This window comes from Tamandua tetradactyla, chromosome 4, assembly GCF_023851605.1.
Source record: "Tamandua tetradactyla isolate mTamTet1 chromosome 4, mTamTet1.pri, whole genome shotgun sequence".
In the NCBI taxonomy this organism is placed as follows: Eukaryota; Metazoa; Chordata; class Mammalia; order Pilosa; family Myrmecophagidae; genus Tamandua; species Tamandua tetradactyla.
The window spans coordinates 39,835,717-39,861,756 of record NC_135330.1 but is presented as its reverse complement, the minus strand read 5'-3'; the positions used below and the strand labels follow the sequence as shown (position 1 = coordinate 39,861,756).

The 26,040-nt window shown below is 35.2% G+C and overlaps 2 protein-coding genes and 1 long non-coding RNA gene across 7 annotated transcripts in view; 1 reads left to right on the top strand and 2 right to left on the bottom strand.

Annotated features, from left to right (window-relative positions):
* Positions 1 to 17,217, bottom strand: part of LOC143680755 (uncharacterized) — a 79,798-nt gene extending 62,581 nt beyond the window's left edge. For 2 of the 3 annotated variants that reach the window (XR_013174163.1, XR_013174165.1), the window contains exons 1-2: positions 17,027 to 17,156; positions 16,047 to 16,092 (exon numbers count right to left, since the gene is read on the bottom strand). This is a non-coding gene — a long non-coding RNA (uncharacterized LOC143680755). Of the gene's footprint in view, positions 1 to 16,046; positions 16,093 to 17,026 lie in introns of all 3 variants that reach the window. The other variant, XR_013174164.1, reaches the window with a different exon arrangement.
* EDEM3 (ER degradation enhancing alpha-mannosidase like protein 3) overlaps positions 1 to 24,229 on the top strand; it is a 101,131-nt gene extending 76,902 nt beyond the window's left edge. For all 3 annotated transcript variants that reach the window (XM_077157215.1, XM_077157217.1, XM_077157216.1), the window contains exons 17-20: positions 1,081 to 1,272; positions 4,708 to 4,873; positions 14,745 to 14,930; positions 21,891 to 24,229. In XM_077157215.1, the coding sequence (XP_077013330.1) occupies positions 1,081 to 1,272; positions 4,708 to 4,873; positions 14,745 to 14,930; positions 21,891 to 22,300 (954 nt within the window). In that variant the 3' untranslated portion in view covers positions 22,301 to 24,229. The remainder of the gene's footprint in view (positions 1 to 1,080; positions 1,273 to 4,707; positions 4,874 to 14,744; positions 14,931 to 21,890) is intronic.
* Positions 1 to 26,040, bottom strand: part of RNF2 (ring finger protein 2) — a 670,080-nt gene that overhangs the window by 396,228 nt on the left and 247,812 nt on the right. The gene's annotated exons all lie outside the window — the stretch shown is intronic.

Below are 26,040 nucleotides of genomic sequence, written 5' to 3'. Positions count from 1 at the left end.
CTTATAGAGCATTTCATTAATTCTAGAGTATCCCTGTGGTTATCTTTTCTTGTTTATTGCTTTGTAGATCTCCTTCGTTGGAGAAGGAAGGGGCTACCAAAGAATCTGGATCATACCCTTTCCTTTCTTTTCTTCGACAGTCTCATCCATTTCCCAAGTTCAGCTATCAAATATGAAACACATATTTTCTTAGATATGTAACGCTGAGTGCTAGACCCAACATTCAGTCTCCAGTATGTTTAAACCTGAGTTATCTCTTCCTTCTTTACTCCTTTCCTGCTTCCACTCCTTTTCTCTTCTTCTTGTTCTCTCTGTTTCGGTAAACAGTATCATTATTCTCTAAGTCGTTGCAGCTAGAAATCTCAGGATAGGCTTTAACTCCTTTCTTTCTTCCAATGTCTATCCTGTTGATTTTTCTGTGAAGTGTCAGGAATTCATCCTTTTTTTTTCTGCTGTAGTTAGGTACTCTTCAGCTTTTCCTCCTTTAAAATTGAATTCAGATGTCATTCTCGGTCTTTCCCAGATCTACACAGGCAGAATCAGTCATTCCCTTGTCTGTGTTCCTATTCCATTTTCCCTGTTGAGGAATTTTATCATAGTGAGTTTTAAATGTCTTTCTTCTCTAAATACAGACTCCTTAAAGTAAAGGACTGTCTTTCCAGTGTCTAGACAAGTGCTGGGATATAACAGATGCCTGATACTTATTTTTTGAATTGTATTTAATCTGATTGTTAGTTCATAATTTTAGAGAAAATATGGGTCAGCTGTGAAGCTTATTTCTTAAAAGGGAAAGCTAGTAGACAAACAGACCATTTGAGTTTTTGGTAGAAGTTCAGTGGTCAGTCTGTATTGAAGGCGGTCTCCAAAACAGTTAGAGATATTGATGCAGATCACAAATAAATTATTTTCAGAAAGTGCAGTTTCTGAAAGTAATGGTTTTGAGGATAAATAAAGCTGTAAATATTTGGAAGGAACCTAAACCAAAAGCAGACATTTTAGAGTAAAAGGTTATATAGGTGCAAAAAAATTGTTGACATTTTCCAGAAAGGAAAGATAAAAATTAATCTGTTACTTTTATAGGCTGCAAGTTCAATTGATGCTGAAGATGGGTTGAGGTTCATGCAAGAGATGATTGAATTGTCAAGTCAGCAACAAAAAGAACAACAGCTCCCTCCTCGAGCTGTACAAATTGTTTCCCACCCATTTTTTGGCAGGGTAGTATTGACTGCTGGACCTGCTCAGTTTGGGCTGGATCTGTCCAAACATAAAGAGGTGGGGACACTTATAATATGCTTGTTGAAATTGTATTTAAAACATTGTTAAAGATTGCCTAATTTTTTAGTTTCTTCTCTAACAGTTTTAATTTATTTTAAAAAACTTAAAATTCAATCTCACACATTTTGTTAAAGTAAAAGCCTGTCTTGAAAATTGAGTAATATTTATGAATGTATAATGATTTCTTATACTTTGCTTTTAGAATTTTATTTAAAGTATCATTCAGATACTGTCCAATTTCTTGGTATCTTCTCTAATTTAGTACCATTATTTGATTTTAAAATGGTTTTCAGACTTTCTGACAACTACTAGAACCTTTCTTTGAACAGAAATCTGACTTAGAAGTTTCATGTATGAAACATCTGAAAGCAGATGTGCTCTGCTCGAATGGCTGTGGAGAGCATGTGACCTGGAGGTTCCACCAAGGAAGCTATGAAGACCACTAAGCTAGTCCAATCTCTTGGTTACAACATAGGAAACAAAGACCTACAGAGCTGACAGTCGAAGGTGGTCTGCAGAGTAGTCAGATATAAGACTGAACCCAAGTATCCTGACAATCTAAAGCCAAGTGTACTCTATTTCCCCTAATTATACTTTTTTCTTTGGTGTGTATTTTGAAGCTATATAGAAGGTTTGTACATTGATTCATTCATGCCACAAATATTTATTGAATGCTTACTATATTTTGAGCACTGTGTAGGATATTGGTATGTAACAGTTTACTATACCAATGAAGATCCATTCCTTGAAGGAGTTTATATTCTGGAAGAGAGAGGGATATTAAAACATGCTTACACTAACCTCTTAAAAATATCAGTTCTCTGGTAGAGTTAATTTTTCTAGGAAGAAGAATTGCTTATAGTTTTGTGTATGCTACATCATTTTTGTCCTCTTTCAAACATTTTTCTAGTCACAATGATGGTTTAAAAATGATTCCTAGGGTAGGTATATGGGAACTCTATACTTTCTGCATGATTTTTTTCTAAACCCACAACTACTCTAAAAAGTAAACAAATAAATCAAAAGTTCCTAGCTGTTGTTTGGGTGTGGGTGTGGGTATATAGAGAATCTCCTTACAGGTCTCAACTTTGCCATGGTGTCTGTTCTAGTTTGCTAGCTGCCGGAATGCAACACACCAGAGACGGATTGGCTTTTAATAAAAGGGGATTAGGGGCGGGCCGCGGTGGCTCAGCGGGCAAAGTGCTTGCCTGCTATGCCGGAGGACCTCGGTTCGATTCCCGGCCCCAGCCCATGTAACAAAAACGGAGAAACAAAAATACAATAAAACAAGAAAATGTTTAAAAGATGTTTCCCTTTCTTCCTCCCTTCCTTCCTTCTATCCTTCCTTCCTTCTCTCTGTCTTTCCTTTAAAAAAAAAAAAAAAAAAAAAAAAAAAAAAAAAATAAAAGGGGATTAATTTTGTTGGTTCTTCAGAGGAAAGGCAGCTAACTTTCCACTGAGGTTCTTTCTTACGTGGAAGGCACAGGATGGTCTCTGCTGGTCTTCTCTCCAGGCCCCTGGGTTCCAACAACTTTCCCCGGGGTGACTTCTTTCTGCATCTCCAAAGGCCTGGGCTGAGCTGCTAGTGCTGAGATGAGGAATGCCGAGCTGCTTAGACTGTGCTACATTGGGTTCTCTCATTTAAGCACAAGCCAATTAAGTTAAACGTCACTCATTGCAGCAGACACGCCTCCTAGCCGACTGCAGATGTAATTAGCAACAGATGAAATTCACCTACCATTGGCTCATGTCCACAGCAACAGAACTAGGTGCCTTCACCTGGCCAAGTTGACAACTAATCTAACTACCACATGTCCACCCCTTGTCAACTTGGCAACTACTCACATCACCTTAAACAGGTGCAAAAAATTCTCTTGCTGTGAACCTGTGAATCTCAAAACAAGTCCGGTGCCAATATGCAAAGGAGGATATTCACAGGATACAGATTTTCATTTCCATAGGGAGAAACTGGAAGAAACACAGATGTAAAACCTGCAGGGCAAGCGCTGTGGGATTTCAAAGTCTGAAAGTCATTCATCCTTCGGCTATAGGAAGTGGCAGTCCCACCCCTTCCAAGGGCCTATGCAGTGGCCGGCCTCTTTCCAAATCAACCTCGGGGAACATCGAGGAGACCACCTCTGGCCTCCACTCTCTCCAGGCATCAGGGCCACCCCTGGGCTCTCTGCCATTTCTGGGGCACACGCTTAACCCCTCCACATGGTGGCAGCCAGGCTCTCCCAGTCCCCCAAGGAGCGTGCTCTGCCTTCTCCAAGGCCTGAGGCTGCACAACTCTTCCACTGCAATGAGAGGGGAGATTCATCCGCGCCCTTCAGGGTAAACTCACCCTCTCCATTTATATGGGTGGGTCCACTCTCCTGGCCAAGGTTTCTTGGCTTCAGACCCGAGCTTCCATGGTTCTCACTCTGTGAACTCCAATCTCTCCCTTTTGTGTCCTCCTTTGTCAAGACTGGCAGTGGTTCCATTTACACCAACAGTCCCTTCACGCACTCCAGGTCTTCTCCATCATTCTCTTCACAATTCCTCCAAAATCTTCCCATTAGCCATCCAAAACACCGTTCAAACATATCTGGCATTTGCAAACCGCAGCAGCACCCCACTCTCCGGTACCATATCTGTTCTAGTTTGCTAGCTGCCGGAATGCAACACACCAGAGACGGATTGGCTTTTAATAAAAGGGAATTATTTTGTTGGTTCTTCAGAGGAAAGGCAGCTAACTTTCCACTGAGGTTCTTTCTTACGTGGAAGGCACAGGATGGTCTCTGCTGGTCTTCTCTCCAGGCCCCTGGGTTCCAACAACTTTCCCCGGGGTGACTTCTTTCTGCATCTCCAAAGGCCTGGGCTGAGCTGCTAGTGCTGAGATGAGGAATGCCGAGCTGCTTAGACTGTGCTACATTGGGTTCTCTCATTTAAGCACAAGCCAATTAAGTTAAACGTCACTCATTGCAGCAGACACGCCTCCTAGCCGACTGCAGATGTAATTAGCAACAGATGAAATTCACCTACCATTGGCTCATGTCCACAGCAACAGAACTAGGTGCCTTCACCTGGCCAAGCTGACAACTAATCTAACTACCACAGTGTCTTTGAGCAAATTATGAGTCTCAGTTTTCCCATGTGTATAATGGAAATATTATCTATATTGTTTCACTCAGAATAGTTATAAAGACCAGTCTTAGTAATTTACATAAAAATGCTCTGTAAATTACAAAGCACAGTGGAAATACTGGTTGGGTACTGTAATATGCAAAATATTTAAAATTGAAATTTATGCTACTATATATTGGATATGTTACCATTAGAAAAGAAGTGAATTCTAGTTTCCTTAAAGTGGTAGGTATTGAGGTTTAATATGACTAGTGGTTTGAGAAATTAAAAGAATATTTAAGTTATTATTATTATTATTTTTTACAGACAAGAGGATTTGTTGCAAGCAGTAAACCGTACAATGGTTGTTCAGAGCTTACCAATCCTGAGGCAGTGATGGGGAAAATTGCTTTGATACAAAGAGGACAGTGTATGTTTGCAGAAAAGGCACGCAACATCCAGAATGCTGGAGCCATTGGAGGCATTGTTATTGGTTAGTAATCTTCCATGTTGTTGTGTTAACTAGAAGGACATAATTTTTTCAGAGTTTTCCTTTTTTTTCCAAAGTTTTATCAGAGTTTTTGTCATATTATTTTTAGATAATTAAATGGCACTCTAATCATTGCTGTATATCTGATTTGTCTTTTAAAGCCTAGATTTAGGTATCTGTATATTAATTCCAGTAAAAATACTTGGAACCAGGTGTGAGGGTGGGGTGGGTGGGAAATGCAAGAGAGGGGAGAAAAGGTGAAAACACCCAATGCCTTGTTGCATAAGAAAATGTGTTCATGAGATCCAAAAGGGCCCTAAAGGCAGGAATTGTACTCTGCCACCTCCAGTGGAGAGCCATGGAGAATATCCATTCCTCCACCAAAATGCAGGCTTTGAAGTCAGATACATCTTAGTGCAGTTCCTGCCTTTGCCATAGACATGGGAAAATTTCAGTTTCTTTAGATATTCGTTCAGTAGAATATTTTTTGAGCTTCAGTGAAAATATCTTTTACTATCATTGTAGGCTTTAAAGATTATATATATAAATATACAATATATATCCAATTCATTGTTTATAATATATAATAGTACAATATATATAATTTCTGAGCCTGGTAGCTAACATATCTTAGTTATAAATACTTGTTGATAGCAGACTTTCATCCCCTTGGGGCTTTTTGTACTAAAACTATAAATTACCTTCAAAATATTTTCTTCATGTTTCAGCCAGTGGGCCTTATGTATTAATTTATTTTTGAAGTGGAGGACTTTTTTTAAATAAATTTTTATTGTAGTATCATATATACAACATATTTCCCATGTTTACCATTTTCAAATGTACAATTCACTGGTGTTAATTACATTTAATTGTAGTGCTACCACCTCCACCATCCATTACCAAAACTTTTCCATCACCACAGACAGAAACTATGCCCATTAAGCATTAACTCTCCGTTCCCCACACTTACCCCTACCCTTCATAATCTACTTTCTATCTTTATGAATTTGTATATTCTAGTTATTTCATATAATGGAGATCATATGATATTTGTCTACTTTTTTCACTAAACACGATGTCTTCAAGATGGGCTTTACTTTGTTTACAGAGAAAAAAATTAAAAAATCACATAATCATGATAAGCAGGTCATGACTATTAGGGGAAATAAAATTTTCTGTGCTTTAAGTAATAGGAATTTGCATTCAATAAACTGGAAGACCTGGAATCACACCCTAATTTTGGAGTTATTTCTTCTGAATACCTTCTCTATTCCCTTCTCTAGCAGGGAAAATCCATTTTGATTTAAAAAGAATTTTTTTAAGAAAAATGGATTTCCTGTCTGTGTTAAGGATAAATACAAATTAAAGCATTTAAAATGGGATTTTAAGACTTATTTCAATGAGAGATTATTTACTGGTCCTTTTGCTTATCCTTTATGGGCACTCCAGTGTTGAGTGAGTAAATGCATAGGTTTCATTAGTTAAGTAAGTTTTGTGAGAATTTATATTAATAACTTAAATTAGTGGTTGGCAAATTACAGCTTATGGCTCAAATTCAGCTCATTGTCTGTTTTTGTAAATAATTATTGGAATGTGTCACACTGATTCATTTGCTTGTTGTCTGTGACTGCTTTTGAGCTATAATGATGGAGTTGAGTCGTTGCCCAATGTGGCCCCCAGTGCCTAAATTATTTATTTTTAGGCCGATTACAGAAAATGTTGCTGACTCCTGACTTAAATTATCCTTTTTATCCTTGGCTATTTTACACATTGAAATTATTTTTATTGGAGTACTTAATATCTTGCCATCACTATCATTTTAAACATCTCTTACTGAGATTTTTAAAACTAAGCATTAAAATATGAAAAACATAGTCTGGACCATATGCATCAACTTTTTTTAAAGTTCTTTTTCTGTAGAGTATATTAAATTTCCTCTAGTTTTCATTAAAGTCTAATTCTAATGATACCAATAATATGCAAGTCAACTGCTTTCTTTAGTAGCTAGTTAGGTGCAGAGTCCTATACTGGATTTTCTGGCTAAGAGACAATGATCCCTATTTTCAGAAAATTTAACTTCTAAGGGAAACTTTGTAGTATTGTGACTTTTCTCCTTAGTTTTTTGTTCCTGATAAAGTGCTTTGTTTTGTTTTTAGTGGTTCAAATTTATATGAATGAACAAAAAAGAACATTGTTTTTTAATGCAGTTTTATTGAGATAACACACCATACAGTCCATCCAAAGTATACAGTCAGTGGCTCACAGTATCATCACATAGTTGTGCATTTAACACTCAAGTCAATTTTAGAACATTTTCATTTTGCCAAGGAGAGAAAAAAAAAGTAAAAAAAAAAGAACACCCAAAACTTCTTGTATCTCTTATCTCCCCCATCATTGATCTAGCATTGTTGGAGTACTTTTGTTTCTGTTGATGAAAAACTATTAAGGTGTTACTGTTAGCTATAATCCATAATTTGCAATAAGTGCATTTTTTTTTATCTGTATACCACTCTATTATTAACTCCTTGTAATAGTTTCATAGATCTGTTCTAGTTTATGGAGGAAAGTTTTTATATTTGTACTCTTAATTACTGTCATTGTGCACCACAAGATTTACTGAGTAATACATTCCCAAGTTACTTCTGGCTTTCCTTCTACTGACATTTATGACAGTATACTTCCCTTATCAACCACACTCACACATAGTGTAGCACTGTTAATTATACTCCCAATAATGTGCTACCATCACCACTATCTCATTTAAATTCAGCATAGCTAAAAGTGCTGTACATCTTAAGTAACTGCTCCTTATTCTCTATCCTCATTTTATCTCCTGGTAACCTGTATTCTAGAGTCTACAGCCATAGGTTTACATGGTATAATTAGTTCATATTAGTGAGATCAGACAGTATTTGTCCTTTTGTGTCTGACTTATTTTACTCAATATGATGTTGTCAAGGTTCATCCATGTTATTGTGCTCTTCAGGGCTTCATTCCTTCTCACTGCTGAATAATATTCCATTATGTGTATATAACACATTTTGTTTATCCATTCATCGTTGCTGTACACTTGGATTGTTTCCATCTTTTGGCAACTGTGAATAATGCCACGTCGAATAATGAACATCAGTATGCACATATCTGTTCATGTCCCTGCTTTCAGTTCTTCTGAGTATATGCTGAGTAGTGGGTTTGCTGAACAGAGGGCTGTTCTATGCTTAGCTTTCTGCCAATTTGCTTTCCACAACTGCTGTACCAGCAGTGAATGTGTTCCTATTTCTCCACATCCTCTGTAACACTTGTAGTTTCCTGTTTATTTAATAATGGCCATTCTAATAGATATGAAATGATATCTCATTGTGGTTTTGATTTGTATTTCCCTAATAGCCAGTGAAGATGAGCATCTTTTCATGTGGTTTTTATCCATTTGTATTTCTTCGTTGGAAAAATGTCTATTCATGTCTTTTGTCCATTTTTAATTAGGTTATTTGTCTTTTAATTGTTGAGTTGTAGGATTTCTTTGTATATTCTGGATATCAAACCCTTATCAGATGTGTGGTTTCCAAATATTTTCTCCCATTGAGTGGGCTGCCTTTTCACCTTTTTGACAAAGTCTTTTGAAGCACAGAAGTCTTCAGTTTTGAGGAGGTCCCAATTATACAAGAGACTCTCCTGTCCCAGTTGAGTAGACTTGGCAGCCTTGTCAAAAATCAGTTGACCATAGACCTAAGGGTCTATTTCTGCACTCTCAGTTTGATTCCACTGAGCTTAGTTCCAGGCTCTTTTGACTACTGTGGCTTTATTTTAGGCTTTAAACTCGAGAAGCATGAGTCCTCCCACTTCATTCTTCTTTTTTTGAGATGTTTTTGGCTATTTCAGGCCCTTTTCCCTTCCAAATAAAATTGATAGTCTTACCATTTCAGTAAAATAGACTGTTCAGATTTTGATAGGTATTGCGTTGAATCTATAGATCAATTTGAGCAGAATTGACATCTTAATAATATTTAACCTTTCAGTCCATGAACACAAAATGTCCTTCCATTTGTTTACATCTTTTTTTATTTCTTTCAGCGATATTTTGTAATTTTCTGTATACTGATCCTTTACATCCTTGGTTAAAATTATTTGTATATGTTTGATTCTTTTAGTTGCTATTGTGAATGGATTTTTTTTTTCTTGATTACCTCCTTGGATTGCTCATTACTACTGTATAGAAACACTATTGATTTAAACTGTTGGTCTTGTATCCTGTCACTTTGCCATACGCATTTATTAGCTCTGATGGCTATGTTGTAGATTTTCCCAGACTTTCTAAAGATACAATCATGTCTTCTGCAAATAGTGAAAGTTTTACTTCTTCCTTTCTGATTTAACTGCCTTTTATTTCTTGTACTTGTCTAACCTATCTAACTAGAACTTCTAGCATAGCGTTGAATAACAGTGGTGAATGGGCATCCTTTTCTTGTTTCTGGTCTTAGAGGGAAGGCTTTCAGTCTCTCAACACTGAGAATGGTGATGTTACTGTGGAATTTTCATATACTTTTATCATGGTGGGGAATTTTCCATTGATTATTGTTCTTTGAAGTGTTATTATCAAGAAAGAATGTAGGATTTTGTTACATGCCTTTTCTGCGTCAGTTGAGATGATCATGTGTTTTTTTTTTTCAATTTGTTGATGTGTTTACATTAATTGATTTTCTTGAGTTGAAATATTCTTGCATATCTGGGATAAAGCCCACTTGATTATAGTGTGTGATTCTTTTAATGGCTGTTGGATTCAATTTCCAGTAGTTTATTCAGGATTTTTGCATCTATATTCATTGGAAATACTGGTCTGTAGTTTTCCTTTCTTTCAGTGTCCTTTTCAGGCTTTGGTATTAGGATGATGATGGCTTCATAGAATGAATTAGGTAGTATTCTCTCCTCTTCAATTTTTTAGAAGAATTTGAGCACAGTTGGTATAATTCATCTTGAAATGATTTTAATTCACTTGTGAAGCTATCTGGTCCTGGGCTTTTCTTTTTTGGAGAGGTTTATGATGACTGATCCAATCTTTTTACTTGTGATTGGTTTATTGGAGTCTTCTGTTTCTCCTGGAATCAGTGTCGGTTGTTTGTGTATTTCTAGGAAATTGTGTATTTCATCTGAGTTGTGTAGTTTGTTGGTATACAGCTGTTTATAGTATCCTCTTATGATCTTTTTAATTTCTTCAGTCTCCATGGTAATGACATCCCTCTCATTTCTGATTTTATCTATTTGTTTTTCTCTTTTTTTTCTTTGTCAGTCTAGCTAAGGGTTTGTCAGGTTTTTTTTATCTTCTCTAAGAGCCAAATTTGGTTTTATTTATTCTCTCTATTGTGATTTTGTTCTCTATTTCATTTATTTCTGCTCTAATATTTGCAATTTCTTTCCTTCTGCTTACTTTGCGATTAGTTTGCTGTTTTCTCTCTGAGTTTCTCCAGGTGTTCAATTAGGTCTTTCATTTTAGCTCTTTCCTCCTGTTTAATGTAGGCATTTAGGACTATACATTTTCCCTGTCAGCGCTACCTTCACTGCATCCCATAAGTGTTGATATGTTTGTGTTCTTGTTTTCGTTCATCTCAAGATATTTAGTGATTTCCCTTGCAATTTCTTCTTTGACCTAGTATTGTTTAAGAACATCTTGTTTAAATCTCAATATGTTTGTGAATTTACCAGTTCTCCAGCTATTATTAATTTCCAGCTTCATTCCATTATGATCAAAGAGAGTGCTTTGTAAATTTCAATCTTTTTAAGTTTATTAAGATATGTTTTATGCCCTAGCATGTGGTCTATCCTGGAGATATTCCGTGAGCACTTGAGAAGAATGTATGTCATGCTGATTTGGGGTGCAGTATTCTGTATATGTCTGTTAGGTCTAATTCATTCATCATATTATTTAAGTTCTCTGTTTTCTTATTCATCCTGTTTAAATATTCCATCTGTTGAAGAGAGTGGTGTGTTGAAGTTTCACAGTATTGTTGCAGTAGTAGTAGAGACATCTGTTACTCTCTTCAGTTTTGCCAGTGTTTGCCTCTTGTACTTTGGGGTACCTTAATTAATTAGGTACATAAATATTTATGATTGTTAATTTTCCTTGGTGAATTGTTCCTTTTATTAATATATAGTGCCCTTATTTGTCTCTTAGAACATTTTGTCTGTTTTGTCTGATATTAGTATAGCTACCCCAACTTTTGGTTACTACCTGTGTGGAATATCTTTTTCTATCCTTTCACTTTTAACCTGTTTGTATCTTTGGGTCTAAAATGAATCTCTTGTAAACAGCATATAGATGGATTATACATATTTTTTATCCATTTTGCCAGTCTGTGTCTTCTTATTGGGGAGTTTAATCCATGAACATTCAGTGTTATTACTGTAAAAGCAGTTCTTACTTTGACCATTTTATCCTTTGGCTTTTGCTTCTCAGATTTATTTTTTATCTCTATTTTTCCCCTTTTAGCTATCCTTGCTGATAATCTTCATTTCTATACTCTCTTCCAAGTCTCTCTCTCCTTTGTTTTTTCTTTTTTTTCAGTCAGCAGAACTCCCTTTCATATTTTTTACAGGACAGATTTCTTGTTAACAAATTCTCTCAGCTTTTGTTCATCTGAATATTTTAAAACTCTCCCTCATTTTTGAAGGACAGCTTTGCTGGATAAAGTATTATTGGCTGGAAATCTTTCTCTTTCAGTTTCTTAAATATATTATACCACTACCTTCTCTCCTTTATGGTGTTTGATGAGAAGTTAGCACTTAGCTTTATGTAGCTTATTTAGTGAATCACTTTTCTCTTGCTGATTTCAGGATTCTCTCCTTCTCTGGCATTTGATTGTCTGATTAGTGTGAGTCTTGTTATGTGTCTGTTTGGAGTACATTGGGCTTTTTGATTTACATGCTTGTTTTTCATAATGGTTGGGAAATTTCTGCTATTATTTCCTCATATGTTCTTTATCTTCTCCTCTTGGGATACTTATGATGCATATATTTGTGTCTTTCATATTGTCAATCATTCCCTGAGACTCAGCTCAAATTTTTCTGTTTTTTTCTCCATTTGTTTTTTTGCCTGTTCAAATTCACTTGGTTTGTCTTCTAATTTGCTGATCCTTTTTTCTGCCTTTTCAGATCTGTTGTTTTATGTCTCTAGTATATTTTCAGTTGCCTCTACAGAATCATTTGTTTCTGTAAGATCTTCTGTTTTTCTATGTATTCTTTTAAATTCTTTTTTATACTCTCCTAGTGTCTTCTTATTATCCCTTATCTCTTTAGCCAACTCATTGAAGTTATTTAGGAGATTTGTTTGAATGTCTTTGATTACTTATTTCAAATTCTGTATCTCCTCTCAGTTTTAAATTTGATTGTCTTGGCCATATCTTGTTTTTTGTGTGCCTTGTGATTTTTTGCTCTTTTCTTGATAAGAATATTTTGAAAGTTGGCTTCCCTCTCATGTAATATTTTGTTCTTGATTGGGTCTCCTTTGGCACTTGGTTCTTCAGTATTTCCTAGCCAAAGTAGGGCCATGCTCACACACAGGGGGTGCACACCTGTTCCAACGGGTCCTAGAGAGAGGGTCAGAGAAACAGCTTCCCAAGGTTGTAATTTCCCAGCCTTCCAGCAGAACAACTTATTCCTCAACACCATACAAAGGTAAGTCATTTTTTAGCCCTCACCCCTCTGTTTCTGAGGCAGGTGGGAATAATAACCCTGTGGTGCTGTGGGTGCCCATCTAGAAAGTACCAAGGCTGGGGACCCAGTGGTCCAATTGTGCTGGCGAACAGTTGTATCAGAACTGTATCACAACCCCCTCTGATCCTGGCTAGAAAACATGCCCAGCTCTCCCAGACTGCAGTAGCCAGCCATGCAGGGTACAGGCTGACCTGAGGTTATCAGCCTTGGGTATGGGGGATGGGCGCCAGGAACTGCAGTGGAGCTCAGTCACTCACTGCAGCTTGTGTTTGTGGAAGTAGTGGAGGCCTGAGTACCTTGGGCTCCTTTGTAGAGAAGTTCAAAGCTGTGAGATCCAGAGCATCAATTTTGCCAGCCAGCTGTTGGATCAGAACTGTGTCCTATCCCCCTCTTTTCCTAAGTAGAGGACCTCTCAGTTTCTCCCAGACCCCAGCAGCCATCTAGGCAAGAACCTGAAGCTGCTGGTCTCAGGGTTGGGAGCACCGAGATCCACAGTGGAGCTCAGTCACTTGCCATAGCTTCTCTGTGGAGCTTGAGCACCCTGGGCTCTTATGTAGAAAGGTTCAAGGCTGTGGGACCCAGATGGTTAACTCTATTGGCCAACAGTTGTTGGATCAGGACTGTGTTGCATCTTGCCAGCCAGATGAGAACCACCCAGGCCAACTCACAGCTCCTCGCCTTGGGGGTGGTGGATGGGCACCGGGAGCCCTGGTCGAGTGCACTCACTGTAATTTCTCAGTTGTAGCTTCTCCATTTCATCATCCAGCTTGTCCTTGTATGTTGCAGTCGTCCTTGTCTGCTCTCTTGAGACTCCGAACTGCTGCTTTGAACTGTTTCTGCCTGTTCTCTAAGTGTTTTTGGTGGAGGAATGAGTTTTTCCTCTTCTCATTCCACCGTCTTCCTGGAAGTTCTCCATAGGTTTTCAGTTGTTTTTTTATTATAAGTAATAGAAGTATAAATTAACTTAGAGGTCTATTTGACTTTAAGAGATAGTAATTTACATAAGCTGGTTACAGAGATTTGTTTATTGCAAGGAAATAGATTATTTTGTTGAATTCCAACAGTAAGAAATGCAACTGGGCCTTACCAGGAAGTAGAAGTGAGAACTAAAAATCATCAGGAATTATGCTAACAATGTTTACACCTCTCTCTCTTTCTGGATCTTTGTGGGGTCTCTTTTCTGCTTCTCTTTGTAATTCTGGTTCATTCTCCAGCTACTTACCAGCCTGCCCCTTCTTGATTCATCAGTTCCAAAATGGCCATTCAAAAATTGCAGATTCAGCCTTGAGTCTGTGTCACTTAACTGGAGCACTAGCCATCGTTAATTGAAACATTGTGTGCCGGTTCCAGGTTTCCCAGAGATACTAATTGCCCTCTTTGGGTCATATAGCCATCCTTTGCCTAGTTAGTGTTGCTAAGAAGTGGGCCATTTGCTCTACTCTCCACTTAGCAGGGTCTGTGAGAACAAGTACTCTGAGATGAGACAGGCAGATTTTCCAAGGAGCCAGGCATGTAAAATTGGAAGTCGACATGTGTGGTATCTCTGATAAAAGAGAGTATTTATCAGTCTAATTACTATTATTTAGCCAGTGCAAGATAACAATACTGTTTATTTCAGCCTGTAGAAGAAAACCACTATAGTCATAATTATTCTTTGTGAAAATTATATTTAAAACCTTACCAGTTTGTACTTTGATAAAATAATATAATGCCATTAGAGGATATCGTGAACCATAATAAAAATTCATTCATACTTCTATGACTAATCCAAATCTTTGAATTTTTTCATTTCTAGGCTTTCTAACATGAAATTTTTAGTCATAATCATGGAATTTTTTGCTGTACTATTTTCACTTAATGTTCATTGTGTTTTTTTATGTTCCATCAGTTACTTGCCTATAATGGTTTACAGTTGTTCACAATTAAAAATAGCACACCAATAAACTTTGGTCACATAATTTTTTACTTCTTTTGAATTATTTCCTTAGGATAAATATCTAAGAGTAAAATTAATGGTTCTAAAAGTATATTTGTTTTTTAAAATGAAGATTATATGTGACAATTTAATTCAAATTTATAGGCTATCAACTGGTAAAAACAGTAAATTGGTAGGTAGATCTTTTTAATGAAGGAATGTTTTTAAATGTTTGCTCTCTTCATTTTCTGCTAGATGACAATGAGGGAAGCAGCAGTGATACTGCCCCTCTGTTCCAGATGGCAGGTGATGGAAAGGACACGGATGACATCAAGATTCCCATGCTATTTTTATTCAGCAAAGAGGGAAGTATCATACTGGATGCTATCCAGGAATTTGAAGAAGTGGAAGTGCTCCTTTCTGATAAAGCAAAAGATCGAGGTAAGGGTAAAAAAAAATTTTTTTTTTAAATTCTACTTAGCATTTATTTTAATAGGTTCATACCAAAATGAGTTGCAAAAGTTTTTTGGGTATTTTTTTTGGCTCACTGGAAATTAAGATAATGTTTACAAGATGGTTTCAAAATGCATTTTTCTTTTGGAAATTAGAGTAGTAAAATATTTATTTTGCTTTGTTTTCTGGGTAAGGATTTTTAGAATTACATTTTTATATATAATTTACAATTTTTGCCATGATTTTGCTCAGTGAAAGAGATTACATCGAGAGTCATTTTAATATCCAGAGGTGTTTACCATTCAATTTCACTATATTGCATCTTATATTTCTCTTATAAGGAATAAGAAGAGATTACATAGAATGATGTTGTATACAATGCATTAATGAATAGTTGGGTCTCACCAGGTTACCTATCATCAAATGACCACTGTCTTTGTTAAGGCAATAAAAATCTAGCAGCTTCTTCCTCCTGAAATCTAAGTTTATCTCACAGATATTTATAAATAACAAGAGTTATCAATGACTGATGCAAGACAGTGACTTTAATTCATGGGTATGTATATATAGTCCTCCCTAGGCCAAAATGTTTTTAGTAATTTGTAAGCTCTTTGAAGCCCAAATTGCTATATAAACATGAGGTCTTAGTAATAGTGTTCTTTTATACTTTCATATCCAAGGAATAGAGGAGAAATGCGGGAAAGTGAGCCATCACACATAGGCTATGAGCCTGTTTATCATAGCAGTCTTTTTTATCCATAGAGACTCCTCCCACATCCTTAAATGGATACAATTGTATAATTCCTACAGTGTTGTTGTTTCCCCTGGGGTTGTTTGATAAATAATACAGGAAACTGATTCAATTCAATATAACCTTCAAATGAGACATCGTTTTTAGAATCCAGATGTTTGGTGATAATTTGGTGCTGTCCTAAGCAGTGTTTTGTCTCATCATCTTGTATTGCTTTGCTCTTCTTTTGAGAGTCTTTCAAATGTCGTCTATTTAAGGGCAATGGAGTCAGCGAGTAGGATGTATGTAAGACGGTATAGATGAAAACAACAGAATACAAAGGTTTTCTTATCTTCTTAAATCCCTCTATTTACCTGATTTTTTTTTCTGTGCCGTTTTTCTGAATTTTGATCTTCTTTCCTACATATATGCATTTAGACACATAAAAAACATAGGCAAATTATTATTTCATATAACTCTTTAATGCCTTTGCTTTCCCCCCTACTTTGTGCTACCATTGGAATTTCAGCAGCAATATTAAAAGGTAAAATGATTCCAAACTACGTTATTAATAGTAGTAAGTATCTTACATTAATAAGTCTTAAATTATGCATATTTATATATGTATATTTAATCATATATATATTTATAGTTTTCTTTCAGTGGATATCATGATAGCCTCTAGCTTAATGTAATCAGATTATTTTTATGTCTAGTCAGCTGTCCCATAATAATAATTCTCTATCATTTTATAACAGATTCTATTATTCATCCCATATAATAGATTAATTCACTAGTCCATATCCATGCAAGAATAGCTTGAACAAAGCCATTGTTTTTTTGGCATTTATCACTTTTGATTACTCCTTTATTTGAGTACACATAAAATATTTTAAATAATATCTTATTTTAAAAACTTACATGTTTGCGGGTAGGATTAGGATGAACAGATTACGGTCCTTTTCATAATACAGAGAGGGTATCAGAAATGGGGACTACTACTAGGGGTAAAAAAAATTCTTTGAACAGTATTTATTCCCTTAAGGACTTTGTAGTAAAAGGACTTTTGTGTGTAAATCTATTGAAATATGATTCTGTTATAGAATGGTGTTTTGATAAAAGTCTTCAAAAATCCCCTTTATTTTTTATGTGCTCTTTTGAGAAATATACAGCTATATTACTAACTCAGTAACAAGTTTATAGAATAACTATTAATATTTATCACTGTAGCAAAAATCAATAATAGTTTTATGAAATCAACTATGTTATTCACTTAGGAAACTATCTTTTGAAGTTTGTAGTGGTTATCATTAATTTGTCCTATACCATTATTGCGTGCCTCAGTATTTCTCACCTGCTTCAGAATTAGCTGGGGTACTTGTTGAAAGTATAGATTCCTGAGTCCTTCTCCAGAATATTGAGACAGAATCCCTGAAGGTGGCAATAGGAATCTGAAATTTTAAAGAAACCTCCCAGATGATTGTGATGTAGCTGGTTGCTCAGCTACGCTTTGAGAAACTCTGAAGGAGACCAAGAAGGCATCCTCTCTTCTCCTAGCTATGGATCAGGACATCTTGTAACATCAGGGGTACTAGGTAGCATTATACAAGTACACCAAGTAATGATATCCTTAAAATCTGAACAGTAATGTCCTCTAGATTGCCCTCTAGAAATTTCATTCTAGAAATACATACATTCTTAAAAAGTCACATACTGATCAGCCCTTCTTCCAACATATGAATACAAAAAAACAGAAGCCCCCAAACAAGCTCCCACTCCACCCTCATCTTCTTATTCTGGTAAGTCTCAGCCATTAGAGTAGACATATCTGTAACAGTCCATCTGTTAGCAATAATCTTCAGGTATCTTTTTATGCATTCTTCAGAAGCTAAAGTCTTCATAATTTATGAAGTAAAGAGGTTACTTCCTTGGGTCAAACCAGTCACACTTCTAAAAGTCAGGCTAACAACAACCTGCTATTGAACAGAATTTTCAATATTTTGTCTCTTCATATAATCTATCTTTCCAAAATTTCAGAAGTTTATAAAGGTACTTACTCATAATTCAAAACCTTTCCCCACAACAAAAGACAATGTGTTACTACCTTTAGTTCTGAATTGAAGCAGTGTACAATTAAGAATTAAGCATCAATTTCCTTAGCTCACTAGCATTTCTCAAGGAAAATCAGCATTTTAAAGTCTCATATACATAATCATGGTTGTGACTTACAGGGTAAGCCTACAGTGCTTTTAAGGACTACAAACTAATGTTTTAAGCACACTTAAACTAATGTCTCTGTGATGAAGAGGCAGACAGAGAAAATGGGGGAGAGAATGGTCCCATCGTGAAGTCAGACAGTGCCAGTTGTCCTGAGATTATCCCCTATTGAAATTTGTTAAAGTGAATCAGTCCATGAGTTGAACTGTGGCACTTAGGATTGCTGTTGGAAAGGATTTGATTCTGAGGTGAAAAACCTAGTACATGTGCATGTGGCCTCTGTGAGGACCATGGAAAACATTGTTTATTAGCAGAATTGACATCTCCCTTCTCCAACTATGCAATGTCTTCTCATGTATTTTTGCATTTGCACATCTTTCTTTCTGGAAATTCCTTCTCAATACTTATCACTATCCTCACAGCCCTTTTCCTCTTTGAGAACATTTAGGCATCCTAAATACCGAAATAAATGCTACCTTCGTTATGAGATTTTCTCTTTTTCATCTAAGTAAAATTAAGAGAGTTTTAAAAGTATCGTTTATGGTATTTATATTATATGCTATCTCTTTACCTAGTTCTCATCTCTATATTCTTTACTGTCAGTTAATGCAATATGTACAAATGACTTAATGAATGATTGTAAAAATTTCAATTTCTAAGTCTTTACCAGGTTCCTTTTCCCTTTTAGTAGCTTTCCTAAATATTAAAACTTAGCGAATCTCTTTTCTTTGTATCTTGAGATTTTCTCCATTCTTTCTTTGCTTCCTGCATTTTTCCTATACCATTCCTGAATTTAATATTATAGTTGTTATTATCTAGGGACTCTGATACATACCAGTGACATATAATTCAGAAGGAAGATTCATAGCAGTGAATCTTATGAGTGGCAGCCCCTTTCTTCTTTTTTATACTTCTCTAACTGCCATTTTTACTTTCCCGGTTGCTATCTCTATTTCTATAGTTCCTGAAGCCTTTGAAAACCAGAGTACTTTTTTCTGTTTGTATCTTCTTCAGTATCCTTTCTCTTTCTCACATCTGAATTCAGTTGTTCCTTGATGACTCTCCTTTGTAGAATGTCTCATTGGTGTCTTCTAATTTTATAATTAAAAAATTTTTAACTTGCAACATGTTAAACAATTCAGAGGTATATTGAGGAAAAAGTAATAATCTCTTCTTCCTGTGATAACAAACCACTGTTAAGAGTTTTGTATATAACCTTTCATACTTTTCTCTGTGCTTTATTTGTTTTTAAAATACAGATTTTCTCTTTTCACAAAATGTAATCATACTATAAGTAAACATCATTCAGTAACTTACCTTTTATAATTAAATCTCTAAGGACAATCCTCCCAGCCTGTAAGATAGCATAACTTATTCTTTTAAAAAGCTGTATTAATTTTGTATAGTATGGTTATATAGTAATTTATTTAACCATTCCACTATTAGGCATCCAACCTATTTCCAGATTTTTGTTTTTGGTTTTTTTTTTTAGTTTGAACAGTGCTACAGGAAACATCCTTGTACATATCTTCTTACATATTGATACTTCTCTAGAATTTTGAGATGCTGCATAGTGGAATGCTGGGGAAAGGATATGGGTCTCTTGAATTTTAATACCTGTTGCAGGTTACATTCCAACAAAAGTTGTGACAATTCACATTCCTTCCAGCAAGATATGTGAGTGCACGTTTTGCACTAATTCTAGTCTGTCGTGGATTTTATTGCTATTTTAAATTTTTGCCAATCGAATAGGTGAAACTGGTAATTTAGGTTAATTTACATATGCTTTATAGGACTATTTTTCACTTGCCTTTTCTCTTTTCTGAATTCCCTGTTAATAAGATTTTTCCTTTTTAACATTTGCCTTTTTCTAAAAATTTTTTAGGACCTCTATTAGTTATGTATGCGTGTGTGTGTGTGTGTGTGTGTGTGTGTGTGTGTGTGTGTGTATAATATATTCCCAACATAGTGTATTTTGACTTTGTTTGTGGTACTTCTTTTCATTTAAAATTTTATGTAACCCAAAGTATTAATTCATTTAAGGCTCCTGTATTTTCTTTGTTTCAGTATATCTACCCCTCCCCCATCTTTTTATATAATGTTTTCCTGAAATTTTTACCACTTCATTTTTAGCATTTTAATCTTTAATTCATATGGGATGTATTTTTTATGTTGTATGTTAGGTTTCTAACTTTCTTTCCAGATAAATTACCAATTATTAAGTACCATATATATTGAGTAAACTATCCTTATTTTCCTTGAGTTAAGTTTCTGTCTTTGCTAATATTAAATATTCTTACATAATTGGATCTGTTTCTGGACTTGTTTTTCTGCTTTACTAACGTATTTGTTTAATCTTATGCCAATATTAAAAGTTTGCTATTTCAAATAAATTTTCATATCTGACAAGGCAAGTCTCCTCTTACTGATTCTTTTCAGTAAGAAAAGAATCTTGACTTTTTAAAACGTATGTTCTTCTATAGGAACTTTCAAATAATTGTGTCTAGTTCCAGGAAGAAGAAATGGGATTGGTTTTGAAGTTGCATAATTTCATGCTTATGTATAAATTAGGATTTTTTTTTTAATAAGATCTTCTATCTAGGAACATATACTTCCCTATAAATGTGATCAGATTTTGTTTTATATTCTTCAATGAGGTTTTATAGTATTAAGCAATTGGATCATGTCATTGCTTTGTTTAGAAAGATTTCTTGTTTTTCTTAGGAAAAAGGAAAAAACCTGTATAATACGGCATACACAGCCTCACAGTACCTGGGTCATAGCTATTTTTCTATTTCTCTCACCATTCTTCTCTTTTCTTTGCTCCAGCGTCTCTGACTTTGCCTTGGCACCTTTATGCTTTCTGTTCCCTCTGTCTGCCTGCAGTCCTCTTCCCACTCTTCTTTGACTAATTAACAACACTTATCCTTTAAATCTAAGTTCAAGTGTCACATCACGAAGGAAAACACTCAAATCTCCTTATTATAAGATTTCCTAACACCATATACCTCTTTTTCATAACATGTCACAGTTGGAGTTTTTCATTTATTTTGTATGATTATTTGTAAATATTTTTCTTCCCAACCAGAGCATAAGCTCCATGAAAGTAGTGTTTGTTTTGCTCCTTATTTCATCCCTCGCATCTTGCATGATGCCTGTCACATAGTGGACACTCTAGATATTTGGTTATTTTCTGACTGCATTACAGAGGAAGAGATTAAGCAGGATGTATGTAGCACATGTTCATCAATGCCATTTAAGCACTTTATTGTAGGAACTCTAAATAAAATGCCTTTAGTGGTTTCATTGCATATTCATTTCAAGAGGTTTACTACTGTTCAGTCTTCCAATGGATGTTAGTATGACTATTATCTTATAATTCATAAACCTACAATAAGGAAATAGAATTGTTATAAAAGATCTGGATTCTTTGTGAAAATATTTTATTTGATCTGTCACATTAATACTCTTAAATTATCCAAAAATCTTGTATTGTCTGTATCTTTATGGCTCACTGAGTGGCAGTTTCACCTTTCAAAAGATGTTCTCTTAAAATGTGGTAACTGCTGTTTAAAGTTTATTCTGTTTAGTATGTTCTCGTATGCAAGCTTTCCTGAATTTACATATTTAACTTTAGATGTATATTGAAATTTTATATGCATTTTACTATTTTCTATTATATTTCTTGGCATTAATGAATAGCCATGGAAGGCAGTCTTGTCAATTATTAGAGTCATTCCTCTCAGTTTGGAAGATCCAGTTTGAACATTTATGATCTATTTCTGACGCATGTTATAAAACGATATACAGAAATGTGACTGCATTACCTTTAAGGCACTTTTTTTTTACTCTTCGGTGTTAATGTTCACCATTCTGCATTAACTTGAGGCTCTTTGAATGTTCATTGTTTCATTTATTGCAAAAACCAGGACGCTTTTGAAAGTGTAAAAGTAAATTTTTTGAGAGAGGAAAGCAGCGTAAAATACTTATTTCTTATACAGATCCTGAAATGGAAAATGAAGAACAATCATCCTCTGAAAATGATTCTCAGAATCAAAGTGCTGAACAGATTACATCAAGCTCTCAGGATGTTGACTTGATTGATCAGGAGTCTCCTGAGGAAAGTTCTCTAAACTCAAACCCAGAATCATTAACTCTAGCAGATACGGACAGCACTGCAAGCATTTCCCCTTCTGAACAGAATTCTGATCCCACAGAAAACCATGAGACTACTAGTCTTGATGGTGAATGTACGGATTTGGATAACCAACTTCAAGAACAACCAGAAACTGAGGAAGATCCCAATCCTAATATTAGCTGGGGTAAAAAGGTCCAGCCTATAGACTCCATATTAGCAGACTGGAACGAAGATATAGAAGCATTTGAAATGATGGAGAAAGATGAACTATGACTCGTTAAAGAATCTGGTGGTAGGTATTTAAAAAGAAAAGGTAAACTGTGGTTAATAGACACCCTAATCCTCAGCTGGCTCTCTAATGGGAGTATGGTGATGGGCAACCTCGTTCTGACTGGGATAGTCATCATCGGAATCCAGAGCATGCCTTATTAGACTCGACCTTGTTTGAAACTATCCCATCAAAAATAGAAACTCACAGTTCCCCCCTCAGCTGGCAGCATTGTGCCACCCTGCAATACCTCAGGGTAGGAAAGATTGTCCAGCATCCCTGAGAGCTATATAGCCACAGTCTCAGGATAGACAAGAAATAAATGCTGCAGTTAAGAGTGGAGTGGGAAATAGAAATTTATATAACCTTCTAAATAAAGGAAGGTCCTCTTTCTTGGTTTGGGAGTTAGAGGCGATCTTGGGAAGACAACATATGAGTATTGTGGGCATGCTGGTTACGCTGCCTTCACAGAAACAGTCCAGAGTGCCCTCAGTGGTTATGAAGCGAATATATTCATGGTGAAAACAGTGTTTGCCCATCACTTTCATTTACTTCAGTTAGTCACAAATGATCAAGGTAATTTGATTTTTTTCCCCCTTCAAAGGTGAAGCCAGTGCACTTTCTCAGTGAGCTAGACTAATCAGTGGGACCAGGTAAAAAGGTCATATAATATGTGGAAATTGGTTACTTAATGTTTTGAAAAATGGAGCAAGGGAGAAATTATTAATGTTGCAATATGAACTTCCCATTGGGCCTTCCTTAGGGAAAGCTATGACTACTCTGAAATGGAACTTAGTGTTATATCCTTGTAGGATATTTTATAAAGCTTTTTCAATTCATTTCTCTTAAAGGCAGTTACCTCTAGCCATCAGCCTTAAGCCATCCCATGTTTAGTATGCAATTTGAGCCTCAAGGCGCATACCACCAACAGCTGAAAAACTTTGTTCTGCTTTTCTATCTTTTGGAGCCATGATAAAACTGTGATAATAATCTTAAACATCCTGGGGGCTACTACTATTTTCTCATTTGAAACTTGGTTTCTAAAGTTGAACCTAAAGAGTCTGTCAGATTTTCTGTTTAATCATGGTTTTAGGTTTTCCTTTTTTTTTTTTTTTAAACAAATACTCATTCTGATGTGAACCTGAAAAGTAGTCTTTGGTGACCTATGTGAAAAGCTTACACCATAGCAACTAATGTATAGCTTATATGAAAAAGTTTTTTCTTTTTTTTTTGGAGGGGGGGCAGTCTGTTGCTGGCCAATTTGAGTTTCAAAAACTGTTGATATCTTAAACAGCCCTGCAGCTGTAATCATGGCTTTACTCATTTTATTTATTAATTTTTGTAAACTTATCTGAATCAGTTCTAAAGGAGTATTTGAGAGACTTACTTCCTTTTTCTTTACCTTTACATTACATAATAACCTTTTCCTAAAACACAGTTTTGAGGTACTGATTAACTTAAACTGTATATGGAGCTGTCAAAAGAACAGCAATGCTGTATTGTAGTTATGTATATTCATGTATAGTATGTCTTAGTTCCCAGGTAAACATGTGCTTTTATAACTGGATAAATAGCTCCTTTTAAAAATTCCAGCTAAACGTAATTGGGTCAGTGAGTAATAAATATAGTAGAGAATTCACTTTAGGGGGGAAAAGAGTAGTTGTTCACAAGATCTTTATTGGCCCTTAATTGAACATGATGCCAAAATGGATATTTAGTCTCTCTGCATGTAAAATTTGGTGTAAGAAGATAGAACTATAATGCATACAGTATAAGGAAGGATAGACATAGTGCTTTGTTCACTATAATTGCAAAGCTGCCAAAATAGCTGATACTTAATTACTTGACTTGCCTTGATTTATAGGACTGGGGCTTGGAGAAAAGGAGCAGATGTTCCTCTAACACTTCGATTATAGAAGCCGTATATATATATATATATATATATATATATATATATATATTTGTAGCTCAAAGCAATTGTTGTTTAAATTTAACTTTTCTAAGTTTTCAAAGCAACAAAATTTTTTTCCAACAAGAAGAATTTAATGTCATGAAGGATCGTGACATGCAAGGAAAAGCCAGCTTACTGCCACTCTCCCTTACTTTGACCGTTAGGGAGAGTTGTTGTCTTTCATTGAGGCAAATTGTTCTTTGCATTTCATTGAAGCAAATTGTTCACTTGTCTGGAAAAACTGAATCCTTGAAAAAAATAAAGAAAATGAAAAAAAATTTAGTATACTTAATACCCAGAGGGAATGATAATCAATTTCTCCCTAGTTCAGAGAGTATAATGTTTAGCTTCAAAACCCCTACATTGTAATTGACTCTGCATTCATTTACTTATTTGACATACTGCCACAAAGTGTTCACTATTAAACTCTAACAGCTTTTAATTTTTATTTGGCATTTTAAAATACCTTCTACAAATACTTTGCTTCCTAAAGACTTGGGGATTCTGTGAGACCCTGAATTTAGAAACATCTGGTCTACCTCAGTTAAGTGTTGACTGCTTAAGAGAGTGAACTGAAGTGATCATCACAGCCATAAAATGGTTTGACTAGGAAGGATTTATACAATGTTTACAAATCTGGAATCAAGGATTTTATCTGAAAGTTAAAATTTAGATATTAGAGCAAATAGTTAATTCAGATATTTTCAAGTTTTAAAGCTTAACTTGTTTATCTACTAAAAATAAAATGACTAGTTTTTTCTGCTTATCAAGTTCACTGATGTGATAGACCCTAGTTTGCCATTCTTCTCCCATAAAGTTTTATGTGTGAAAGAATTATACCAGAATATATTTGGGGTGGAATATTTTGTTGGGTAGGCTTTTTGTTTTTCTGTTTTTAGCCTTGAATAAGCTTCCAACCATTGTTTCGGAACAAATTATTTATTGGCATTATGCTTTTCCCTTTTTCTTTGCAGTTTTAGAGAGTAAAATGAAAAATTGTACACTCCAATTTTAGCCTCCCTAACATAATTATCCTCTCTAGAAGTTTTTTAAATTTAAATTACCTTCACAAAATCCTTTTTATAGTAAAACAGCATTTATCCTCTCACCAAGCCCCATGCCAAATTCATCATAAAGAAGGAAAACTCAGCATAAGTTATTCAAATAGTGCTCATCATAAAGAAGGAAAACTCAGCATAAGTTATTCAAATAGTGCTCATAATTTTAGAGAGTAAAATGAAAAATTGTACACTCCAATTTTAGCCTCCCTAACATAATTATCCTCTCTAGAAGTTTTTTAAATTACCTTCACAAAATCCTTTTTATAGTAAAACAGCATTTATCCTCTCACCAAGCCCCATGCCAAATTCATCATAAAGAAGGAAAACTCAGCATAAGTTATTCAAATAGTGCTCATAATTTTAGGGGGTGGGGGGATGGAAAAACTTAGTAAATATTCCAGCCGGTCGTTTTGTGCACAAGGCTTCAGTCAGAACATAGAAAAAAAAAAAAACATTCTATGAATGAAATATTGTATGTTCAGATTTTATAAAAGACATTTTTAAAAGCCCAATTTACAGCCGTATATTTTCTTATGATGTAATTTATGAAAAAGATGTCTGTACTAACAGGTGCTGTAACACTACTGCTGTTGGATTTTATTGTTTGGTGATAAATGTATACAATATTTCTAAGGGGAAACTATGTACTGTGATGTAAAAGTCTGGGCAAAATGTATATAATCCTTGTATATAATTGTGTATTTGATTATAATTACTGATTGTAAAGATTTAA